The sequence below is a fragment of the Pseudonaja textilis genome, chromosome 3 (genome assembly GCF_049901715.1).
Source record: "Pseudonaja textilis isolate UNSWEBS1 chromosome 3, rPseTex1.2, whole genome shotgun sequence".
In the NCBI taxonomy this organism is placed as follows: domain Eukaryota; kingdom Metazoa; phylum Chordata; class Lepidosauria; order Squamata; family Elapidae; genus Pseudonaja; species Pseudonaja textilis.
The window spans coordinates 104,597,052-104,614,871 of record NC_141992.1 but is presented as its reverse complement, the minus strand read 5'-3'; the positions used below and the strand labels follow the sequence as shown (position 1 = coordinate 104,614,871).

The 17,820-nt window shown below is 40.3% G+C and overlaps 1 protein-coding gene across 4 annotated transcripts in view; it reads right to left on the bottom strand.

The window, feature by feature from the left end:
• Positions 1 to 17,820, bottom strand: part of LOC113438168 (carboxyl-terminal PDZ ligand of neuronal nitric oxide synthase protein) — a 169,164-nt gene that overhangs the window by 75,345 nt on the left and 75,999 nt on the right. For all 4 annotated transcript variants that reach the window (XM_087931995.1, XM_026703437.2, XM_026703438.2 and 1 more), the window contains exon 2: positions 12,818 to 12,889. In XM_087931995.1, coding sequence (XP_087788121.1) covers positions 12,818 to 12,889 — 72 coding nt within the window. The remainder of the gene's footprint in view (positions 1 to 12,817; positions 12,890 to 17,820) is intronic.

Sequence of the window (17,820 nt, the reverse complement as noted above, 5' to 3'; positions counted from 1 at the left end):
TCTATCATGTTTCCCTGAAAATAAGACCAGTCTTTTATATATTTGTTTCCTTCCAAAAGACACATTAGGGCTTATTTTCAGAGAAACATAGTACTGGAGATGGTGAGGGACCACCCCTACCACAGTAGCTGTGGTCTGCCCAGCCAGGCATGCCCCACCTCCCTGGCATGCACACAAGAGGTGGTGAATGCGTGCGGGCTGACAATGTCCGGCAGTAGCTGCAGTCCGCCGGCCCCTTGTCCAGCAGACTCTGGGGCTATACCCATGACGGCTCTGACAGGATATCCTGTCAGAACTGAAGAAGCTTCTTGGATGAGAAGTAAAACATCTTCAAAAGAAAAAACAAGAAAGTCCAGTTGCCTCCTGAAAAAGCATCTTTGGGTTAATAAAGGAGAGTTCCTGTATTTCTTTTGCAATCTGTTTCCTGACCTCTACTACCCTCAATGGGCAGACAAATGTCCAATCTAAGGAAATGTGATGGGAATGACCTTGATAGACAGGAGGAAAAGACACAAAGTAGGTAACCATCATGCAAAAGCTATCACAGCCCTTAGAAGCAAAGGTTCATGGAAAGCATTTCAGAAAGAACCTTCCCTATTTTTCTAGTAAGTAAAAGGAGAGACTTGCAAATGATGATAATTCATTGAAATAGTCTAGCTAAAATTTTATTCTCTGGAAAATTAGGTATAGTTCTTCCTGAAACACTTCCTATGTTTCATAATTAGTAATAATTAGTAATTGTGTCATTAGTTTTGCTCAATTTTCAGACACATAGTTGTAGTTACTCTAGGTGACTATAGTACTTGAGACAGATTACCCAAATGTTTTAGTAGTTGCCACAGATGTTCTTCTCACATTTCCATTCGGGGCAAATACTCCATACAGCTAGTTTGATAGTGCTTTCAAGTCCATTCATGCTTCTGTTTCAGTAGTTTGGTTGGCAGAATGGACTTGTACAGGGATGTTTCCTACACTGACTGTTTTGGAAATGGGTCATCACTGTACCCTGATTGGCTCTTTCAGTCTTATACTCTTATATAAGAATAGGCTAGAAAAAATTTACTGACACTTTGTTGTACTCCCATTGAATCTAAAAAATCCTGATAGAACTGCTTCCACACTTTGCTTTAATGACTCTAATTGGAAGGTCTGATGACTCATGAATTGTCACAAGACCTGAAGTTCAGATTGCTCTCCATAATGTGGTTTTTTTCAGTACCATAAAGAAGATAGAAACTCTCTCCTGAGGTGTACGCTTTATTAAGACAACAGTTAATAATGAGTTAATTCTTTATTGCCCCTTTCATCCTAAGATATTTTCTTTTATTTTAGAATTTATATTATTTTAAAAAGACTGTCATGCCCCTGTCAGAGTCTGAATCTGAGTGGGAAGACAAACAGCTGACAGAGAGCGGGAGAGTGGCTCCATTGGCTGTGGAAGAAACTGGGGAAGGGCAGTCAGGCTGGGCAGAGCTAGAACAAGGGAGAGGGGGTTCAGATGAAGACCAAGGCCCACCCCCCTTCATCCTAGGGCATGCAGGGAAGAATGGAGAAGAGAGCAATGTGGGTTGCATGGCTTATGAGGGAGGAAAGGGCCCTGATTCCCTTCACAAGGCACACCTGGGGATAGAGTTTAAAGGAGAGGCAGATGGGAGGGGCAGTTGTTGGGAACAAATGCTGAGTTCACCTAGTGTTGGCTGCTGTTATCTAAGTTCCTGGCATCCTCCCAACTGGCTTGATTTACTGCTGTGTTACTTCACTTCTGGAATTCCTTATCTTGTTCTGCCGGATTTATTACCTTATCTTGCCTTGTTGGATTTATAATTTGAAATTTTCCATTTACCACATTTGGAGTGAAGTATCTGCAGCCAAGGGCTGTTGCAGGTTCATGGGTGAGTTTTTCTTCAGACCGGAGAGGAACCAGGATATTGGAGGCAAAGTTGGAACTAATAAAGAAACTTGTGTTGCCTTTGTGCCACGCCTTGGGTCATCACAAAGACGGAGAATGGTAAAATTGCCTTTTGACTTTCTTCTAACTTTTACCTTGCCTTTTCAGGCCAAATCATCATGAAAAGTGCTTTAGGAGTCTGATTCAAGTGTATCATGGTTTCTATTATTGCTAGAATTTTTATTCTGTTGAAATAACATTATAGTATCTCACATTCAACTGATATGACATGAAGTGTTGTATGCATAATTTTAATGCAGAATTATATACATGTTAAAACCATATTTATTAAGTTCTTTTTGGAACTTTCACACCAATAAAAATGTTATGGTTATATGCAATTTTCTTGTCAACAATTCCAAAGTGGTTATTTCATTCTTCTTGACTATTTTTCAACTTCTTAGTTTAGCTTGCAAACTAGGACATGGAATTTCCTGTTCTAAGTATTAATCAGATCCAACTCTACTTGGGTTTTCAAGATCAGCCAAGATCACTTAAGTGCTGCCAGCATCTAGCTGGTATTTCATGCAAATAAGGAACAACAAACGCAAAACGCATGCTCACCGAACTGGTTATTATGCTGGTAGGATCCCACCCCTGTTTGGGAGGGGCGTGTTTCAGATTAAATTTTAGCAAAACAGAGTTTCTAGTTACCAGGTGACATCTGGGCAATCTTGTAACATCAGTGATCCTTCTTGAATACCTCAGCAATCTATGGTTGAGGCCTTTGATTCATTAACATTGTTTGTATTTGTGCAAATCCTGAGGTCATCCATTCCCACTGAATGTTGGTGATGGTTTGTTCTCCAAGCTTGTTGCTTAGTTTCCAAACATTTCATCACCAGGCTAGGTAATACCATGAGCAGAACTTCAGTTGAAAAGTCTTGTTTCAGTTCTCTTCTGCCTTTATAGGCCTTAGGTGGTCAAGTTGGTCATGTCACGTGAAGGTCATCTGGTGGTGAGGTCACCCTGGCTGATTATGCATGTGAAGGACCAACTGACTACATAAGATTGATAAAAGTAGAATTGAAACACTTCAACCAAAGTTCTGCTGATGATATTACCTAGCCTGGTGGTGAAATGTTCAGAAACTGAACAACAAGCTTGGAGAACAAACCATCACCAACATCTACCACCCAAGCTACAAATATTTTCCAAAATACCCACTGAGTCTTGTGTACTGAACTCTATGTATTGGTAAAAAGATATAGAATGTAATCGGTATAAATTTTAGTTTACTATTAATGTATATGCTGCTAAACTAAATGTAACATTTTTATTTCAACCCTCCACCTCACTGCTTCATTGTGAGTACACAATGAATCCAGGACAGATTTCAGAGCAAAATAAAATGAAAGAATAGAGCCTAAGATATATCATCAGGAGAAGAGAACTGCATTAATGTTTAGTGCTTTGGTAGAATGGGATTAGCAAATGGAATTCAAGTTAATTCTCAAACACTGTGTGGGGCATCTTGGCAGCAGATCACAAAATCCTTAACATACACAAAGGTGAAAGGTCACAACATACAGCAATTCCAAGCATTCCAGATAAATGCCAAAGCCACCCTCCCCCCCAAGCTGCTACTCTTCATGCAAAGCCAGAAGAGGTGGGAGAAATATAAAACAGAGCAAGAAATGGAAAAGTTTGGGAAGTGCTCCAACTGGCAAAATCAGGAAGGTGAGCAGAATTTCAAATCAGCTTGTCCTTTCCAGTTTTCAGTAGAGGCAAACAAGCAGATGACTTGAAGAAACAGGGAAAAAGCTTAAACAATTCTTCATCTTTCAGATGAAACAACTTTTCATCTAGAAGTCCCAAGAGCTCTCCTGAAAACTGAACTGGGAATGCTGGTACAGCTCTCAGTTACTCACACTCAACCTTTTTGAGATCATAAATATACTTAAAATGTTAAGAGGCACTTTCACAAAACATTTGCCATAGTGTGCTGTCAATCATAAAGCACCACTATACAGACAACATTAGTGTCATTTCTCCAACACTGAGTAATGTTGTGTTTAAATATCCCATAATGCCACACAGTGATCACTATAGTGATGCTTCACCACAAATACTGTAGTGTTGTTGATGGCAATTACACCAGTAATTAGATGATGCCATCAGTCATCCAGAATAATTGGCCCTGCCTGGTCTGCTCCTTGGTATATAATGTATATTGGGAAATTTTCTTCTTTTAACAAAATAATAGTCATGTAGGAATATATAGTTTTAATTAAACATATATTCTTGAAACAATAGCTTAGCTCAAGATTTATGCTACAACCAGTGTAACAATAAGTAAGTGTGATTAGAAAATATGGAATCTACTGATCTGGACACTATCTGGAAAGATGTTCACAATTCCATGGATGTTTAGATTTGTCTTATTGAAATATGCAAAACAAATTCCAGTAACTATTTATACCCATTTTAAATGAAAAGGATTACTTTTTCCCCCAAAGGTGCTTTTTCAAAAGGCAACTGAACTTTCTGGTTTTTCTTTGAAGATGTTTCACTTCTCATCCAAGAATCTTCTTCAGCTCTGACTGGATGGTGGGGAATGGAAAGATTTATACTCCTTGCAGGCAGCTGGTCATTTGCATTCTTTTAGGGCAGGCCTGTCAAACTGATGGCCCACAGACTGGATGCGTCAGTGCATGCCACATCCACCCCAGCTCCGCAAAGGCAAAAAACATTGTGATATGTCATGATACATCATGTGACACGATCAAGTTTGACACCAATGTTTTATAGTCATTGAAGCCACTTGGAGGTTTATCTGTGTTGTCGGGGTCACCTGAGTAGTGAAAATGTGTGTGGCGCCTTCTTGGAATTGTTGAAAAAACTGTGTTGTAGACTGGAGATAGATGATGTTGTATCCCTCCGCCTGTTGATAGAGGGTTGTTCAATTTTGAATAGAGGAACTCTTTGACCTCTTTCAAATCAGTGGACCTCTCTATCCAAAATGTGAACTTTGCTGTCTTCAAAAGAGTGGCCTTTGACTTTTAAATGCAGATGGACTGCTGAATATTGTTCTCATGGGTTTGTTTTCCTATGTTGTGCCATGCGTTTATGAAGTGGTTGTTTTTTTCCCCCAATGTACAAATCTGCACATGGCTCACTGCATTGTACTGCATATACATATTGTCAGTTTGTGTCAGGATGTCTTATTCTTTGAGATGGACAAGCTTCTGACTTAGTATTTTCAGAATAGAATAGAATGGAATGGGAATAAGAATAGGAATAGAGCTGGAAGGAACCTTGGGGGTTAGAATTTCTAGTCCAGCCCCCTGCTCAAGCATGAGATCTTATACATCTATTCTTGGGTTTGAAATGTGCATATTGTTTGAATATACCTGACATTACCACCATTCAAGTTCTAAACCTCCCTCTTGTTATTACATTTATCTTATTATGTAAAAATGTGTATACAGTTATTACCCTTTGCTCTTGTTTTCTATTCTAACTTTTATTCATATCACCATTATATTAAAAGATGTTTCCTTTCTGTCTTTCATCTCTGTTTTAACATTTTAATTCATCCTTATTTCATTATTCAATGTTACCATATTCAATTCTAATATCAATCACAATATTATTTAAACATACAGAATGATTCTGTTCATATTATATAAATTTATCCAGTCTATATGATTCTGCTATTAATACACCTGTTTATATTAAAATATATTATTTCATTATGCTCACTATTTGACTTTATTATTTCACTACTAATCATATTATTATTTAAGCATATTTAATAGTACCATCGTTCAATCTTTAATTTTCCCATTTTAATAGTTAATTCTTATTCATATGTCCCATATTCCACTCTTCACATCTATCTGTATTAAAATATTCTCCTTCATTATTTCATCATTATTATTTCATTGTTCAATATTTCAATATATATTATTCTAATATCTACCACAATACATACAAAATAATTCTATTCACATTCTTTGCTTACATCCAGTCTATATAATTCTAATGTTAATACACATTTGTTAAAATATGTTCTTAAAGAAAAATCTTTTTCTCTTTTTTTTTTCCTATCCATCATCTCTTGTCCGCATCAATATTTTAAGTCTTATTCTTTTTTTGACTTGCCTCCCATATTCTTCTCTTGGATCTTTGTCTCTATCTACATCTACATCCTGACTGTTCAATCTAAATATTTCTCCCATCCCTACCCTCTCCCAGGTCTAACTTTGTAACTATCTGCTCTAACTCGTATCTCCATTCCCAAAACATCTTCCTGCTTCTCCAATTCTCTTTTTAGATCTCTTGAAGTGTTTCTCCCCTGGTTAGATTCAGCAATCATTGTTAATGTTATTAGTATCTCCTCCTTTTTATCTTCTTTTTGCTGATTTCCCAGTTCTGCTTTTCTCTCCATTCCTTCTGTTGGGTCCTTCTTTTCCTGAGCATCTTGATCTTTACTCATTATCCCTTGTAAAATATTTTCCAGTTTTTGGTCTACGCCATCTATTAATTCCCTGGTCACCTTATGTTCTTTCTGTATAATATCCTTTATGCTTTGAAACATCAGCTCCATCTCATTTAAAGTTCCACTCATTTCCTCTTTGTATTGCATCTTTTTTCCCCCAATACATTTTTATTTAATTTCTTTAAATACATCTTTGGATGAACAATGTGGTTCCAGGTTTTTTACATCTTAAGTCAAACATGATCTCAATTACATATTCAGCTTTCTTGTCTAATTTCATATCATTACCTATTACCAATTTTCCATTTTATATTCCCATACATTACTTTTCATCAATCTCTATGTTCTTAAACTTTCTCTATTTTCATTAATCATATATTCTTGTATTCATCATAGCACAAATCTTAGATAGTCTTTGGCTGTCACGGCTTCATGGTAGCCATTTTTGGGCTGCCTCTTCTCCTCATCCTAGCTGAGAGGGAAAGAAAGCCCTGGGTCAGGCAGGAGAGATGTGGCTCTCTGCAACCTCCCAGGTTACCTTACAGAGCAGCTTTGGCTCCTTTCGAAGTTCACCAATGGGGAGAACTTGGCATAGGAGTGCTGATACCACTCCTCGTGTCCGATCACAACACGTCAGCCGGAAGTCCCTGGCTTCTGTCTTCCTTCATGTGTACTGCACAGTCCAGGAAGGCTAGACTACTTTCCTTAACATCTTCCCATGTGAATTTGATGTATCTGTCCATACAGTTGATATGTTTCCAATTTTTTATTTATTTATTTTGTCAAGCATGCATTTGATAACATATATGTAAGTATAAACATGATTATTAATACATGAAATAGATACGAATAAAAGGGAACATTAAGACAGGGACGGTAGGCACATTGGTGTGCTTATGCACACCCCAATTCCTGTGTTTTGATCTTGGCCCAAGTATCATCTACATGCCCATACCAGTGAGTGGGTGGAATTCCTGTGAAGGAGTCTTTGGTTTCTATCTCTTTGGTTTCTATCTCTTCCATGTAGAGATTAGTCACAATGGGGGGTCATAGGTGAACCCATGGCACAGCTGTGTTTTTGTCTGTATAAGCCTTTATTGTATTAAAATAGGTAGTGCTCAGGCAGAGATCCAGCATGGCACATACGTGGTCTGGGCTGAGGTTGGTTCTATCTACCAAGGTGCTGTCTTGTAACATCATTTCTTCACTACCATGACAGCTTCAGTTGTTGGAATGCAAGTGAAGAGGGAAGCCACAACAGAGGAAACCATGGTCTCATCCGGGTCCAGTTTTAGTTTCCAAACCTTGCAGGGTAAGTCCTGTGAATTGTTATTCAAGCATACATCGGCACCATAGGACATTGCTGGCATGTCAATGACACACCAGGCAGATGTCCCGGTGTGGCTGGCTGTTTCCCATAGCAAAATGAACAGGAGTGATTGGTGGACATTTTGGACTGTGGGTGGCCCATAGGGAGAAGGGGGAAATAACTATGCCTGTTTTTGCATGGGAAACTGAGAGCTGGTTTCACTTCTTCTGTGCCAATGTGGTTTATTCAGTAAAGTTTAATACTGTTGGGAAATTTTTTTCCAGAAGTTCCTTTTTCTGGATTCACCAACAAGACACATATTTTGAATCAGCATATACACTTAAAGTAGCAGGAATAACATGAAAGTGAACTTTCATTGTGATGTTTTATGGATCAGCAGAATCAAGCACAAAAACCAGTGGCTTAATTTGTCTTCTATCTTAAAAAACAATCTAATTATATTTGTAGCAAATGAAAGTTTGAAGCAGTCCTTTATGAAAAATTCAAAGGGACTTCTGGTTGATGTTGCAGCGAGAACGAATAGAAAATAGTGGAGCTCCACTGGGCTCCATGTAATGCAGCCAGCAACTGCTTGCTCGGACACCCTACGTAGTTAAATTGCCCTGGAGGGGCAGTGAAGAAAGGCGAGGCACTTCGTCGATCATGAGGAAACCGCAACTTCATTGATCCGAAGAAAGCTCTCCCAAACAGCAGCAGGAACAATGGCCATTTTGGTCTGTCACAAGCTGGGACAACTGGGACACTAAGATCTTGTGCTGCAGTGGTGTGTGGACAGAGCAGTGAAACTAGGTGAGATAACTTCCCAACTGTTACCTTAGAGATTTAACCCAAGTAAAAAGTTCCAAAAAGGACCTCCAAATGTTAAGAAAGGGATGATTGGATTTATGGAAAAAAAATCAAAAACTAATAACTAAAGAGGAAGATGAAAGACTTAGAAGTAAAAGAAGTACCTAAAGGATGATTTAAAATATAGAAAGCCTGGAAAAGCTGAATAACATTGTAAAAAGTTATTATTGGGACAAATTGCTTTTCTAAATTCTATTTCTAACCTCCCTGAAAATCAGCTGTTTTTGACTTTTATACATGGTTGAATGCTGGAATTGGGAGCAGAGGAGCCATCTACTGGAGGAAGAAGATTACTGCAATGTGTGAAAGGGAAGCAAAGAATGGAGAGAAAGTAAACAACACCTTGAGGGCTACTTGACCTTGACTTTATCTTAGTAGGCAATTTGGATGCTGGGAATTATTTACCAAGCTTTTTGAAAATCCCTAAGGCAAACTAAACTAAGCACTAAAACTTTATTGGAAATGTGCACTGGAAAGTGGATTTGAAAGATCTGAAGAAACCTGGTGGGCTAAATTGGATTTGGTTTATTAATATCATGTGACAGATTATCCTATGAGGCAAAAGAAGAAAAGCAATAGAAAGAAAAGATAAATAAGACTTTAAAATCTGGACAATTGAGAAGTGTAAACTGAAAATTATAAAGACTGTAAAGCACAAACTTATAGCATTTTAAGGACTAGAAATATAGAGGACTTGGAGGAATAATTCTGGGATTGGCTAAATTTTATTAATAATTGATTTTTTTTAGTTTTTAGATATTGGGATATTGAAATATTAGAGCTATATTAACTTAGTACCAAATGACCCAGCAGAAGACAATAAAGTTTAATGAAGAAATGCTACAATTGGTGACAAAGAATTATAAGGAGTTGATGGGAATATTTAAAGATAAAGATGAGAAAGTAGAAGGCCCTCAACAAATGGGAAAAGATGAATATAACACCCAGCAGATAGATGAGAAATTAAGGAATGGTGGAGGAGACAACGCAATATAAATTACAAGATAAAAACAAGTTACAAGTAGATAAAAACACTGAAAAGACAGTAAAACAATAAATACTAAAAATCAAATAGATAATCCCTCAAGAACTTACAATAGAATAGAGGGGGGGAAAGGAATACTTTCCAAAAATAATGAAAGGGTTATGGATGGATATTCAAAAGATGCAGCAGAAGGGGATAAAGGGTAAGGCAGAGGAAACGATCAGTTTGTGTAAAAATGCTAGAAAGACATATAGGATTCCAAGAGAGAAATATAAAAAAAAATCACCAAAAAATCAATAATTGATGAAATTCTAAAAATACTAATAGATGATGGATAGAGACATAATGATTTGCAATACAGTAATTGTATTAAAAACTAATAGAAATAAGTGGAAGGTTTAAATTGGGAAAATAGTAGCACATATATAAATATATAATAGAATTTATTATAAGCATAAATATATTTGAGATTAGGAGGTGGAAGATTATGACTAGACATATTTAAATGTATTGTTATGATTAACAGAGTACAAAATATATACTAGAACATATAGTTTTCAAGGATTACATTTTTTTTAAAAAAAACAATTTTTTAAAAAAAAACAAACTTAAACAAACAAAACATAGAACATAAAACCATCATCAAATTACATACATACATATAGTGTGTCGGTTGGTTACATATCTTTTGTGGTTCCTCTCCATAGTCTTCACTTATCATTTATATAAATTCTAATATTATCAACCTAATATATATGTATACATTAATTATCAACTATTTATCACTTATTTGACTAAACTGTTATTTACTCATTTTATACAAGATATTCTATATTTGCTATACATTTATATTATACATTCTTCCAATGGTTATAAATTTTTATACATATATTCTACATCATTCTATTACCTTTAAATTTTTCTAACATATTTCATTTCCATATTTTTTTTTCTAACCATTGATAAAATAAATCCCATATCTTATAAAATTGTTTATCCTCTTGTTCTCTAATTTCAAATGTCAATTTACTCATTTCAGCACAATCCATAATTAAGGATTATAAATTCAGGGGACTTAGAGATATAATTTCAGGACTGATTAAATTTTATTAACAATTAGTTATATTGGTGCTTACAGAAAATTGAGACATTGAAAATGTGGCGGAACACTGAATGATATTTATAATATTAAGACATTAGTGACTCAGCAGGAGTTAATAAGTATATAGTAATAAGAAATGTTATTGATGTTTACATATATTTTTGCAGAAAGTGATAAAAAAATCATAAAGAGGGAATAGTATTATTTAAAGATAGTGAGGTGAATATAGAAAAACCCCAACAAATGGGAAAATAAAGAAATAAGTACAAATTAGGAAAATAGTATAATATATATTGATACATAAAAAAATCTATTATAATTATAATGAGCATATCAAGGTTAGAAGTTGAAAGATAAAAACTATGTAACTGTATTATTACTGTTAACATTGTGTGAAAAATATAGACTGTCTACAAAAAATATTGGTTGTTAAAGGAAAACCACAAATACAAAAGAAAAAGTCAAAGGACTGGAACAGTAAATGGCCAAATTCCCCTTCTTTTCTGCCTCTTAACTCAAGAAGGAATTCAGAGCAAGTGACTAAGACAGAAATATGTGGCATTTCTATTATTTTCTTCATAAGCACATGATAGAACAGACGAGATATAGATACCAGCAATACATATCTGTGCAGATCAAATATCTTCAGTCAACATTACTTAACTTCCAGTCTTACAGCAAACAAAACAATCATCCTTCAGCACTGATGTAGAAGTGCAGATCTGTTAGGCCTCCTTATAATACAGATCAAAAGCCTTTTAAGGCTTTTCCCAATACCTGCTTTCTCAAAATGTGGGAGCAATGTATAATCTTCCCCTACTAATTCATGCCTCTACCCATCTCCTGTTCCTCTCTGCCCTGAATTCTTATGGTAAACTCCTTCAGGCAGAGACAAGCCAATTTATGATTACTTTGTAATGAATACCGTCCACCAATGATGCTAACTAAGATATATTCATAATTAAATCTATTATTAATATGTATTTTATACATGGCATAACACTACACTAATCTACAGATTAGGGAGTTCATTTTGCCCAGGGCTGATCTTTTGTCACTCTTACACCACTGATTAGCCAAAAGCTAATGGAGGGAATGCCCTGTGCCAGAGCTGCTATTAGCATGACTACCCCCTTCCCTGCCAATCCAACTGCTTTAACTGTTGTTTTTTAAGTCCCCTCTCAACAATCCCACCTCTTCACTGATTCCTCCCCTCCCAGTTTGTCAAACACTGACTGACGTTTACAAACCATGAAGAATAGCAAGTGTGGCTCTGGTTTTCCAAGGATAACTGCAATGTGCTTCCAGATTTTCAAGAGGTATTCTGACTGAAAGAAAATCTGGCGTGTGTGTGTGTGTGTGATTGCACGCGTGCATGTGTACTTATCCAGAGAGCAAGAGTGACAGGTCCACTACATGAATCCACTACGGCAGTGATGGCTAACCTTTTTGTTTTCACGTGCTGAAAGTGCACGGATGCATGTGTGTGTGCACATGTGCCTGCACCCATAATGCAATGCACACATGACCCCCCCCGAGCTCCCCTGCCCCCTACACATGCACACATGACCTCCACGCTCCCACCCCGCTGCAGATGTGCACATGACCCCCTGCACTTCCACTGCCCCCTGCACAAGCATGTGACCCCCCGTGCTCTCGCTGCCCCCTGTGCATACACATGCAAACCCTCATGCTCCCGTGCCCCCTGCTTACATGTCTCCCACAAGCGCCCCACCCCGACGCGTGCGCAGCAGATACCTAGCAATCAGCTGGCTGGTGGGAAGCACATGCACACATGCAGTGGAATGGTGCTGGGGCGATGGCTCACGTGCCAGCAGAGATGGCTCTGCATGCCACTTCCAGCACTCATGCCATAGGTTCACCATCACACCTCTAAGGCATTCAAATTCAGTGCATTAGATTTTCCACCCATAGGATCTTGTTTACTGACTAATTTACTCTCCTCCCAAATAAAGCCAGATTTGGAGGAATTAATAGGATGGAGAATATTCAGAATTGAATGGTAATACTGCAGATAGCCAGTATTTAACTTAAAAGTGCACACATTTGAATGACAGTGATAGTGAATAGGGTAACCCAATCTCTCTTTGAGATGTTTCAAAGATCTATAAATAAGCTGCAATAGTATTGCCATCACTTACCCGGATGCGTCTCATAGCAGTCACAATCTCCACCCTGCTGTTTGGCCGAGGTACATCTAAGCTGCCAATATACTGGAGGAGGAGAAAGAGTAGAAGGGTTAGAGCAGAATCTCAGAGCACCAAAGTATTCTAAACAGGACTGGATGGCTAAAATTTGTTTGGCAAGAAAATATTTATTGCTACTCCTCTTTGTACCCAGGAAATACATATACCAGTTTTCTCCAGACACATGCATTTGTGGGGACAAGAGAACGCATGCGGCAAAATTTGCAAGTTGTACAGTTGTACCTGAAATCTGGATACAAGTATATAACGATATAGTTTGTACAGTGAAAGAACTGTGCACAGGTGGCTTGCTTTGGACACTGGTACTTCACCACTGTATCTGCATTCTCAATGTATCTGCAAAGAGACAGGTTGGGTTGGAAGAGGAATACCTATTTATTGAATAAGCTGCAACATGCATTTAGAATAATAGAAAATAGGGCTGGAAAGGACCTTTGAGTTGTTCTAGTCCAACCCTATGCCCAAGGCAGGTGTTCCATACCATTTTAGGCAAATGGTTATCCAATCTTTTCTTGGAAACCTTCAGTGATAGAGCACCAAAACTCTGGGAGGCAAACTGTTTTCCCGCCAGGAAATTCTTCCTTATTTCCAAGTTGGATCTCTCTCTGGCTTAGCTTCCATCCTTTGCTTCTTGTCCTACCCTGTGGTACTATGGAGAATAAATTGATACTGTGGAGCCCTTCAGGAAGACTGCTATCATGTCTCCCTTCATTAAACTAAAATATATATAGTTCCTTTAGCTATTCTTCACACAATTTTGTCTCCGGAGTTCTTATCATTTTTAATTGCTTTTTTCTGCATTCTCTAGGTCAGGGGTGTTAAACTCAATTTCATTGAAGGATTTCATCAGGATTATGGTTGGCTTTTGGGGGGTGGGGGGCATGGCCAGGGATGGGCGTGGCCAGCTCCCACTGCTGCTGTGCTTGCTCTCCTTGGCCAGGTTGTTCATGGTGTGAGTGGGAGGGCAAAGTGTGTGGGTCGGAAGCCCGCTCCACCTCCTTACGAAGAGACCAGGCTTTGTAACCAAAGCATCCTCAGTGATAGGATGGGAGACCACCAGGAGAGGTCAGGAGAGGTCAGGAGGAGGGGACAAGGGGATGGTGAAAAGCAACAGGATTGCTGGTGGCCAAGTGCTAAGGCAGGATTTACCTCAGACTTCACTCACTCTCATTATCATCTTCCTTTCTTCCTTCCCTTCCCTTCTTTTTCCTTCCCTCTTCATTCTCCTTTCTTCTTCCTTCCCCTTTTTCCTTTTTCTTCCTTGCTATCTTGCCCTCTTTCTTTTTCTCTTTCCTGTCCCTTCTTGGATGCTCAAATGCAAAAGAGGAAACATCAAATGCCACTTTTGCTAGTAATTTGTGGACATTTGTAATACTGAGAACATATCTCATGCTTGCATTTTGTGGGGGCTTCCACAGACTATAGGGTAATACAGCAAAACTGTCAAAATGATCACTATGATAGTTGATCAGAGCTCCTCTGTTTTTTATGTGCAACGCCTTTAGTGTTTAAGAACTAGTTAGTTGCTTTTCTATTAATATATAATCCTTAAAAGGGCTCTCCTGTAGGGACCCTGCCATGGTCTAATTCAGACTGGAAATATAGCAAAGGAAAGTATTTTCCCTACTTGCTTCATCTCATTTTCCCCACTGGAAATAGCAGCTAGCAATACATAAGGGTGTGTGTGTGTGTGTAATTTCCTAAAAGCTCAATTCAAGAACACCAATGTGCACATGAGATATCTCAGGATGGTGAAGGCTGGGGTGGGGGGTAGTGATAGAACAGGCCCTTAAGGCCTCCCCATCCACTAAGATACCTCATGCTTCTCCTTCCCTTCCTGCCACAAGGATTCACCTTGCAAACATCTGTCTCCTCTCTGTTTCTGTTTCTTTGCCTCTGAGAAAGGGAGAGATTTGGTCTGGAAATGCTTTTCGTGAGGAGAATGGACGGCCCTGGATGCTATAATATCACACAGATTCAGGCACCCATCCTCTTTTGCAGAGTGTCGGGGTCCTAGAAACTTTCATTCTTGGTGCAAAAAGTGTTTGCCTGTCTCCTGCTCCTCCACCCCCCCAAAATACTTTCCGCTTAACTACTTAATGAGATCTTGTCCCATGGAGCTGGCAGTGGCACGGGCGACAGGAGCCACCTGAGCAGCAAGGCAGTGGGGGGCAGGGCGGCCAAGCGGATTATTAAGTGCTGGAACAAGACTAATATGGCTCCCCTCAACTACATATTATGTAAGTTAACACGACCACAAGGGTCTCCCTTTCCCCTCCCCCTCATCCTGTGAGAGGCTCACTAAAAAAGCGGGGGGCTGCTAGGGCAGTGAAGTAGATAAGGATGCGGTGGGGGGGAGAGAAGACAAAGTACAGAGAAGCAACGCTGGAGTCTGCACAGCCCACAAATAGATTTTTTTTCCAAGGGGGAGAATAATGATTCATTCTAGTCTATACAAATGAAAGAAAAATGACGCTTCCCTCGCCTGTCACCCTCTCCTCCACTTTATCCTCCTGTGTTTTAAAGCCACCTCTTGCCAGTTACCCTTTGGTATGGCTGATGCGCGCAAATCCTCCCGACTAAGCTAACAGTGGCGCCTCCTTACTTTTGGCATGAAGGATTTCAACAGGATGAGAAGTGGAAGTTCCTTAAGAATTGAGAAGAACGGGAGAATGAGAGAGAAGGAGGTGGAGGCGATCATTGCTGCCGCTGCTGCATGAGGACATGCCTTCCTTCCTTACCGTTTGCCCTCTGATGAATTGATTTGATCCAGCTTTAGAGTGTTTTGCTCACAGCCTGTGAGCCACCACCCCCACTCCCCACCCCCACTCCCGCCTGGGCATGTAATTGACACACCGTCCCACTGTTTTTCTTTTTTTAAATTTGGTTTGTAAAAATATAAAAAATCCCCTTCATGGGGCCCCCTTTGAGGTCCATGGGCCCTGGAACAATGTACCGGCTGAAACCCCCCATGCCCCACACTGTCTTACCTGAGCACCCCACCAGACAGGCACTGAAGTGCCACAATTGCCGCTGCAGAGACAGAGAGAGAAGGGGGGGCTCTCCAAGCTCTCTCTGTTTGTGTATGTGTATGGGAGAGAGAATGATCTTCAGCCAAGCTTCTGGTAGCAGCACGCGTGGCAGGAGCCACCTGAGCAGTGAGGCAGTGGGGGATGAAGTAAGAAGCAAGGCTGTCCCCACACCCCATACCAGCTTATCTGAGTGGTCTGGCACACAAGCACTGAAGTGCCACAACTGCCGCTGCAGAGAGGAGGGGGACTCTCCAAACTCTCTCTCTGTGCATATGGGAGAGAGAGCGTGCAATCCCTGCTTCAGTTGGAGCATTTAAGTGGCAGCAGTGGGGGAAGGGGGCAGGAGCTATTTTTCTCCTTGTCCTCCCCATTGAAGCGGCGCAGCCACCTAATGATTGCCCCCTCCCCAACCAGCCAGCCAGCCCTGTCTGCCCTGCTCCCTGCCTGGCCGGCCAGCGCAAAGCCTCTCTGTTCCTCTCCTCCTCCTCCCTGCCCAAGGGTAGCAGGCTCTGCATTCTTGTCCCGGCACAGCGAACTTTGGTGGGCTGGATGCAGGTGTGAAGGGTCTGGCCCTGCAGTGCTTCCTCGCTCAGTTGAAGGCTTCATTCAGCCTTCAAACAGTAAGGCCGTGTTAGATTTTACAGCACAAATTCAACTCCAGAAAGCACACACAGATGACTGATTCAGCAGGATTCAATAACTTCTTTATATACATAATACCATGAAGTACAGTTTACAATACCATTAGTAGTTTCTTCCAACATGGTAAAGGTTACAAGCAAAACCACAAGTAGCAGCTTCAAGCAGAGATCATTTTCTGTTTCACTTTAGAGCTGAGAGTACAGAGCTAAGCCATGCCCAGATTCCTTCCACTCTCAGCCCCCAATTCAGCTCCCATTGGCTGACCTTGTTAACCATGTCTCTGCCAGTTCATGAATATTCTGACAGGCCAGCCAGGGAATCGGAATCGGCTGGGTTCAGGAACCAATGCCATCCATGGCCCTGGTGTGCTGCTCGCTTATCTGGCTGGTTGGGGAGGGGGCAATCATTAAGTAGCTGCTTCTGCCTGAGTGGGCAGAACAAGGAGAAAAACAGCTGCTACCCCACTGCCGCTGCTTAAATGCTCCAACTAAAGCAGGGATTGCACGCTCCCTCTCCCATACACACACACACACAAACAGAGGGAGTTTGGAGAGGTCCCCTCCTCTGTCCCTTTCTCTTCAGCTGCAGTTGAGGCACTTCAGTGCATGGCTGGCGGGGCACTCAGGTAAGCCAGCAGCTTCGAATCCTTGCTTCATACTCCACCCCCCACTGCCTCTCACTGTGGCCGTTGCACCAGTGCATTGCTCAGCCTCCTACGAGATTATGGAGGCGAGCAAGGAGAAGAAGTGGCAAAGAACGAAATGATGCAAAAGGGGGTAGAGGATGTAGCAAGTCAGGGGGTGCAGAGCTGCCCTGACCCACCTTACCTGAGGGTCCTTCAGCCAGGCCAGCCAGGCCAAACCCTCACATGCACACTGCCACCCAGGGCAGCCATGTCCCTTCACTAACACTTCCAGCTCCTTTTGCTGCCACCACCTGCAGAGCAACTAAAAGTAGCCTGTGGGGCTACGGTAAAAAAAAAAATAGTTCAGACCTTCCAAGTTCTCACACACACAAAAAAAGATATTGCGAGATTGGAAGGTCTGAACTAATTGTTTTAATGGTAGTCACACAAAATACTTTAGTTTCTCTGCTTGTAGCGAAGGAGAACTAGGCCTGTGTGTGCACACGCACCCAGGATGGTGTGCGCCGGACCCTTACAGTTTCCAGGATGGCCACATGGGCCAGATTTGGCCTTGAGTTTGACACCCCTGCTCTAGGTTCTCAGCATATTTTTTTAATTTTGTGATATCCAAAACTGGA